At 39.7% G+C, this 8,700-nt stretch overlaps 1 protein-coding gene across 1 annotated transcript in view; it reads left to right on the forward strand.

The window, feature by feature from the left end:
- The first annotated feature begins 3,800 nt into the window (after positions 1-3,800).
- The window catches only part of LOC102199778 (zinc finger protein 239-like), a 10,928-nt gene continuing 6,028 nt past the window's right edge, over positions 3,801-8,700 (forward strand). Inside the window, exons 1-2 of the mRNA XM_005747101.1 lie at positions 3,801-4,042; positions 5,651-5,729. Of these exons, the coding sequence (XP_005747158.1) occupies positions 5,712-5,729 (18 nt within the window). The 5' untranslated portion in view covers positions 3,801-4,042; positions 5,651-5,711. The remainder of the gene's footprint in view (positions 4,043-5,650; positions 5,730-8,700) is intronic.

Consider the following 8,700-nt stretch of genomic DNA (forward strand, 5'->3'; position numbering starts at 1 on the left):
ATCTGGCTCAATACCTCCAGCAGAGAATTTGTCTCCCAGAAATGTTATTTCCTTCACACCAAAATGACACTTGTCACGATTTAACTTTAATCCATTCTCCCTCATCCGCTGCAGCACCTTCACCAGTCTTTCATTATGTTCTTGTAGGGTGGAGCCCCATATAACCACATCATCAACATAACAGCGAACACATTGTAAACCCTCTAACATGTTGTCCATGGCACGATGAAAAATCTCAGATGCTGAGATTATGCCAAATGGCATTCTGAGGAATCTATACCTGCCAAAAGGTGTATTGAAAGTACAGTATTTTGAACTTTTCTCATCCAGCTTTATTTGCTAACCCTGTGCTGCATCTAGCTTTGAAAAGTATTTGGCGCCTGCCATTTCACTTGCAACTTCTTCACGCTTTGGTATCTGGTAGTGCTCACGTTTTATGGCTTGATTTAAATCGCCAGGGTCCATGCATATTCTCAAATCATTGTTTTTATTCCTTTTATCCACACACACCATTGAGTTTACCCACGCAGTCGGTTCTTCCACTTTTGTAATGACCTGCAACTGTAACATCCTGTTAAGTTCTTTCTTTAAACGGTTCTTCAGTGGAGCAGGGACTCTACGTGGTGCATGGATCACTGGCTTTGCATCCTCTTTCAGCTGGATACTGTAATTGCATGGTAGACATCCCAAACCTTTGAAGATATCCTCATAATGCTGTACAATGGAGTCAACTGCTCCTCGCTGTCCACTTTCTGTTTCTGGACAGCTGATGTGATACACTCTTTCTACTAGGTTCAATCTTTTGGATGTCACAGCAGTGATTCACGACCTTCTGGAACAACATTATACAATACATCATAATCTTTATGTTTTATTGTCACTTTAAGCCTGCATTGACCACTGCTCTCAATATACTTTCCATTGTAGTCTTTTAGAGGTACTCTTTTCTTTATTATTTTGGGCTTTGGTTTCATGGCATGGATCTCTGTCATGCTGATTAGGTTCGCCTGCGCACCTGTATCAATCCTTAATGCCACCAAAGCTCCTTGTATTGGGAGTGAAACAATCCACGTGTCTTCATAATCTGAGCATCGCTCACTGTCCTCTGCTTCGTTATGCTCACTTTTTACATCCTCAAGTGACACTATGCCCACAAAGAAAGTCTCGCTTAAATCAGTCTCTTCAACTACATGCACTGATTTGGGTTTGGCTTTCGACAGACATTGTTTGGCAAAATGATTTTTTCCATCGCATTTCAAACATCTTTTGCCATAAGCTGGACACTGTCTAGGTTCATGTCTGCTACCACATCGCTTACAGGAGTACACTGTATCCTCTTTGCTGGGCTTCTGCGACATATTCTTCCTCATTTTCTTTTTAACCACAGCTATTCTTGCACTATTGTGGAGACTGGAATAAATGGTAAATGGTAAATGGCCTGCATTTGTATAGTGCTTTTCTAGTCCATAGGACCCCAAAGCGCTTCACACTACATTCAGTCATTCACCCATTCACACACACATTCACACACTGGCGATAGCAAGCTACATTGTAGCCACAGCTGCCCTGGGGCGCACTGACAGAGGCGAGGCTGCCGGACACAGGCGCCACCAGGCCCTCTGACCACCACCAGTAGGCAAACATGGGGTTAGTATCTTGCCCAAGGATATTTGACATGCAGCCCGGAGGCAGCCTGGGATCGAACCACCGACCTTCTGATTAGTGGCTGACCTGCTCTGCCACCTGAGCTACAGCCAGGTACAGATTAGTCAGTCCAGTGCTAGTAGTCCAGTGCTAGTAGGATTTTATGGATAGGGTGGGGCTAGTGTGTATTAATAATGGTAAAGGAACTTGATATAATAATCTGTATGTACCTTGGTGGCATGAGGAGTGTAAGTAAAGCCGTAAAGAACAGAAAAAGAGCATTTAGACAGCTGAAAAATTACCACTCAATAAAAGCATTGATTCACTACAAGAGCACAAGCGAAGAATTAAAAGGTCTACAAAGCATACATATTGGAGGCAATGTAATAGTCCTGTAATAGTATAGGCAGAGAAACATGGTTAATGGACATTTGGGGTGTGGTGAGGAGGACAAGCAAGCTTCCAAACAGTAGGGACAGAGAACAGAATAGCGATTAATAATATAGACAAGGCAGAGCTCAATGTTCAAATGTTTGTAAAGATTCATAGTTCTGGTAATTTATCAGATATTCCTAAACAGTGCAGGAATGAGACACTGGCAAAGAACCTTAGATGCAGGGTAAATGTAAAAAGAAATGAATTCAGAGGCAGTTTGGACTTACTGTTCAGTATGAATTAAGAAAGCATTAACAAATGTTCGTCACACTTTTCCAGGTAAAGACAGTAAATGTGTTGGAGTACATGGATAATGACTGAGTTGTTGCTGTTTTGTGATTATTTATGCAGCTTAGGAAACGGGTATAATTTCATCTACATGGAAACAGTCTGCAATTGTTCCGATTTTAAAACCCAGAAAAGATCTATCAGATCCATCAAATTACAGACCAATTAACGTCTCAGTTAGGTAAAACTATAGAAAAGATGGTCACTGAAAGACTCACTTATTTTTTAGAAAGCAAGTGCCTGTTTTCATCATACCAAAATGGATTCAGTAGAGGTAAAAATGCCATGGATGCTCTGCTATGCCTACAGTCAGAGATCAGGAAGGCTCAGACTAACATGTTTAACAGGTTGGACTTGAGGGGGGGGGGGGAGGATTTCTGGATGCAGAATAAGCCAAGCCCTCAGAATTTGCAGTGGTGCATTTAAATCTCCAGTAACAGCCATGCAGGTGGAAATGGGAGAAATGTCCTTCCAAAGTAGAAGAGATAAGCTCACGCAAGAGTGCTATGAGCACAGTAAAAGCAACTTATATAGCGACTTATACATTCAAAAGGCAATAACGGAAAGTCCAGTCATACACTTGTTCAGTATATAGCACAGATTTACATGGAGAAACAATATACACATGAAGTCCTAATATTTACAGATGGATCAAAAGACCGGTGCTGTGGTCTTCATTCCTCAACTTAGAGTAATTATTAAAAAGAGACATTTAATCAATCTTAACACAGTAGAGCTGGAAGCCATAATGCTAGGTTTGCAGTGGGCAGAAATATTCAGAAAGCTATAGTTATTGCATCTGACAGTTTATCAGCGCTAATGAAACTTGCAGACTGCAATAAGGACAGGTGAACAATGGTCAAGATTGTGCAATGGTGGCATAAATGTTGGATTTCTTTGGGTTCAAGCAGATGCTGGTCTGGAAAAATGAGGTAGATGTATTGGCTAAAAAGTCATTGAAATCTCTTGATTACAAATCCAAAGTTAAAAGTATTATAAGCAGCTGAATCCTAAGAATATGACAGGTATGTAGGACTACAAGAGCCACACAGTTTGGAATAATCAATTCTGTGCTTAAATAATGAATGAATCAATCAATCAAATATGCATTAGTAAATTGCATTTTTATTTATTCAAACATTACTAAAGCAATTTATTGTTTAATAATTAAATTTAAAATAAAAACACTATTTTTAAATCAATATTTTAAAAATGAATTGTCATTCCATTAATAAATACTTAAAGAAAAGAGTTTCACAAAAAAGAAATCCTCATTTGAAAAACCATTTTCGAATTCAAAATTGAAAAAAAAAAAAGGTTTTCAACTTAAAAATAATAATAATAATAGATTTTGAAAAGATTTTGAAAACCAGGGGCCCGCACAAGGGGGCAGTAGCGCTGCTCTAATACGTCACAGCTCCCACAAACGGAGAGATGAAGAAGCTGACGTCACTGTTAAAGATGGTGGCAATTGCGTTTCGACGTTAGCAGACAGATGAGGGCCTGAAAGGATCTGCGTTATACCGAATGAACGGTGTGCTAGGCTAAATCTGGGCGATTACTGACTCCTAGTAGGGAGGGGATCTGCACAGTGATCTTCTGCGCGGAGCTCCGAGCGCTCTGAGCTCAGGTTGTCTCTGCAGGCCTCGGACTGCACCGGCAAGGAAAAATAGAGGTATGTGCAAAATTTGTTTTATTGGGTATTTATTTATCATCACCATATAGCATTACTGGAACACACCATGTCTGATTGGGTGACTGATCGTTCTTGTATTTCCCAGTGGAGAAGTTTTTCACTTGAATCGGGTCCTAATTTGTATGATTTTTTTAAGTCTCATTCCCACCAATCAGTAGTATTAGTTTATTCAAATAAAATGATTCATGGCTGTTTATATGTTTATGTTTATATTTTTTGAAAATATGTCTTCATTCAAACTTTTTTATGATGGATGACATAGTTCAAACCTGATGTGTTAAATGGTTTTAATCACTTAGGGTAGGGTATCCTTAGTGGTCATCTAGACATATACACAAATTTGTATATATTTTGTAAAAAAAAACAAACCAAAAAACAAATGCAAGTTTTGAAGTTTACATTTTGAACGTATTAAAGGTGTACAGTTATTGTAGTGGAGGTGGTGGAGAGTTATTCAGCTCCTTCCCTACAGCATAACCAGCCTTGTGGATGAGTTTGAGTCTGTTTATACCCGTGACCCCAGGGTCAGATTGTATGCATCCATAGCATTAGCATACTGTAGGTCAAAGTCAAATTTATGTCAAAGAATCAACTGACATAAAAACACAGGAAAAGATGACAGAATTTAAGAAAGGGCACATAAAATGAGAGAACCTGAGTAACAACACAAATAAGACTAAATTATATCGTGTATATTTGTGTTATAATAAAATAACACAAATAAAATCAGAATGAGTTCTGACCACTCATTCTGGTTTAAAGCCAGGTTCTGAAAATGTTTTGGGGAAGTCCAAGATAGATAAAATGATCTCCTGGATCAGACCATAAACTGTAAAGGTTGCAGTGTAGCGTCCAAGTTGAGACAGTTGAAATCAAAGCAATGAAGGCACTTAGGTGCTGAGTCCATAACCGGGCTGTGGCAAAGTGAATAATGTCACATGCGGCTGTGGGTGGCGCAGTGATTAGCACTGTTGATTCTATCAACCAGCTGGGTCCTTTCTGTTTGCATGTTCTCCCTGTGTTTGTGTGGGTTCTTTCTGGGCACTCTCCGGTTGTCTGTCTCTATGTGTTGGTCCTATGACAGACTGACAACCTGTCCAGCCCCTACCCCCACTGTTGGGTAAATTCCAGCAGTGCACAGTTCAGTGTTAAAAAGAATAGCAAGCCCCCTTCCCTTCTGCCCACCACTCACAGAAAGCTGTCCCTGTTGGCCCAAACAACAGGGTGGAAGAGACGTATGCGTTGTCATCCATCTGCCTGTGGACTGCCGGCTCTGTGGTTCAGGCATTGCTCTCATTGATCATACCTGCATCTGATGAACACCAATTCAATTTCAAGCGTGTCCTCAGCAAATTTGAATCAAAATTTACAAAAATTTGAGTATTTTTGAAATGACAAAAAGGCTTTGATGAAATAGTGTCTCATCTCCACTAATAAAAGAATTGTTGAAAATAAGTAGCATGTGGAATGTGGCTAATTGCTTTAGAGCAATTTCAAGTTCAGCATAGTGGAATTAAATGTCTATTTTAATGTTATGTCATATGCCTGTGTTTGAGTGATAAATAATCTTCTTTTTGTGATTTTTAGATGCAGCACAGCTGAGAAGAAGCAGGAAAAGTTCGTAATCTTTTACCAGTGAGCAGGGAAAATGAGTTGTTCAGAAGAGGTGAGCTCAAAAAGAAACCAACATGTTTCAGGATACATGGGCAACAAAAATAAGAATGAGCATCACATAGTGCAGATTCGTGTGTATGGCTCATCATATCTGATGATTGTCTAACCCTGCTGTAGAGTTTTTCTCTGCATTGTACAATGTAATTAGTGTTTGCAATGTCTGTAGAACCATTCTGATGATGTTTTACTGCAATGATCAATTTTTAATGTTGACACGTCACATAGTGGATGTTTCAAAGAGACTTTAAATAGTGTGGGAGCATTTCACAAAAAACAAAGTTGAATGCAAACTGTGCAAAGCAGAGCGTTCCTTGCATGGTAGCGCGACTGCAGTGCATGAGCATTAAGCAACTCTGGAGCCGTCATGTCAACGCTAGAGTTTTAGAGAATTACGTTTGTTTCAATTTAGCGTCAGTTTGACACCTTGTTAATTGGGGATGGGTATCGAAAACCGGTTCTTGTTGAGAGCCGGTTCCCACTGTTTCAATTCCTTGGAATTGTTTGCCATTTTTGCAAATGATTCCCTTATCGATTCCAGTTGCCCCGCATGACGTCACCACATTGCGGAGCGTCATTTACCTGGCAACGAACACAGCGCCTAAGCGGCTCAAACGCTCAAAAGTTTGGTCATACTTCACGAGAACGGATGACAACAGGTCAACTTGCAAAGTAGATATTTCATTTAAGGGAGGAAACACTACGAATATGCAAAAGCATTTGTTCACAAAACACGCGATGACCTTAAATGAATGTCGCGTTTTTAATTCTGCTCCGGACTCGTGACTCTCAACCCAGCGCTAACGTTTGCACGTCCTCTACCGTTAATGCGGCAGGTAAATAATCAACTAACAGTGCATATTATGTTAGCTGCCTTATTACAAAACCTGCCATTACTGTGCGCTGCATTTAGGTGACCATGATGAGAGAGACAGACAGAGTCTGGCTGGCGCTCGCTGGCAGTTCTCGCTGCAGTCTACAGGTAGCGTCTCCTTTCAGGCCAGGATAGACGAATGTCACCGAGCAGTGACTAAGTTTGGGGTATAAGGCTTGCATCCATTTGCCACAGCAGATGATTTTCGGTAAGTGAATGTGTTTAATTGTAGGCAGGGACATTACTGGATATTCTTGTGTAATTGCTACAGAATAATTTATGTTATACTTTATTGCTCCAGAAGAATATTAATTTTTTTAATAGTTTACATTTACAGTTGTTTTTGTTTTTGTTTTTCCTGGGGACCCTGTGACACCCATTGAAGAGCCATAGGCTGGATCTCTTAAGATCTCACTGTTGGGTTTGTAAGGCCGTGTTACTCCTAAATTTCTATCTTGTTCAAAGAGAAGATATAAAACAAAGTTCTAAGCTAATCGACCTTAGTGTTCTCCTTTTTAAAAAAGAATCGATAACGGAATCGATAAAGAATCGAATCGTTAAACAGAATTGAAAATGGAATCGGAATCGTGAAAATCTTATCAATACCCATCCCTACTGTTAATGTATCTTTGTTTACCTGTTGGAAACAAGCTAATTGCTTGCCAAGTGAACACCAGTTCAGTTATGTTAACTAACAGGTGAACTGCGATAGTAAACCAGTGACCTGGAGTTGCTGTTTCCTTGATGTGGTTGTTGTTCTTGTTTTGGGGTTGTTTTTTTGTGGGTGTGTGTGTGGTTTAGCTTTTTTGGTTTGTTTTTTTGCATTAACTTTAACATTATTTGACATCAGTTTTTGATAACTAATTCAATTCCATTTTATTTAGATGGCACCGTATCCCAACAACAGTTGCCTCAAGGCACTTAATTTAGTGCCTTACTAGATTAGTAACAGCTTTGTTGGTTTTTGTTTGTTTGTTTTCTGTTTTGATAGTAATAAGCGAAGGGTGTCTAGATGATTTTTGCGCTGAAGGACAGGCTCACGCAACCAGCAAATGGTTGACATCTTAACAGAGAGGATTCTCTGTCATGGCAACAACATGAGACCAATATCCATAGTTAAAAAATGATAATCGGCACATATCATTCAGGTTACAGCTTACACAGCTTTCCAGAATTTATTTTACAAGGCTAATGGAGGGGAAGTATGAAACTGCTCTTTGTAAGCTTAAAGGTGCTCTTGAATCAAACACTCTTAAATCAGTCACTAAGTGATAACATTAGCTTCTGCCTCATAAACATGCAACTTGATGAATTGCACACTGGGCCAAACATTGTTCCTTGGATTGAGCATACTGTAGACAAGTTTGAGATTCCACCAAGCAAAGTTGCGTCTGTGACAATGGCTCCAATGTAGTGCTGGCTGCAAACATCCTGCAGGACAAATATGGGTGGGTGTTTATCTGCTGTGCAGGGTACTCTTTACAGTAGGTGTTCAATAATGCACTGAAACGCCTTTTGATCAGTGATAATAATAGTAATAATACATTTTATTTAAAAGTGCCTTTGAAGACACCCAAGAATGCCTAGCAATAGAATAAAATGCATATTAAAAAATGCCAAAACAAAGACCAATAAAAAAAGGAAGGAGGAGCAGGTTATGAAGGGCCCTGAAGATGAGCAGAAGAAGCTTGTACACTATTTGGAATTTCACATGTAGGCTGTGAAGTTCCTGAAGGATAGGGGTGATGTGCTGGTATGAGGGGATTCTGGTAATAATGTGGGCAGTGGAGTTTTGAACCAGTTGAAGCTTATGGAGGGATTTTTCGGGGCAGACCATGCAAGAGAGAATTACAATAGTCAATGTGGGAGGTAACATGACTATGAACAAGAATGGACGCAGACTAGGTGGAAAGAGATGGACGTAATCGGTAGGGATGGGTATCGTTTAGGTTTTATCCGATACCAGTACCAAACCGGTACTTTTGAAACTGTGCCGGTGCTTAAATGGTGCTCGAACCGGTGCTTAAAGAATGGAGAACACAAACTTTATCCAAAAACCTCTCATGTTTAGCTGTTGTGTTTTTTTTTTTTT

The sequence above is a fragment of the Pundamilia nyererei genome, unplaced genomic scaffold, assembly GCF_000239375.1.
Source record: "Pundamilia nyererei isolate P.nyererei 1_Seehausen unplaced genomic scaffold, PunNye1.0 scaffold00189, whole genome shotgun sequence".
Classification (NCBI taxonomy): domain Eukaryota; kingdom Metazoa; phylum Chordata; class Actinopteri; order Cichliformes; family Cichlidae; genus Pundamilia; species Pundamilia nyererei.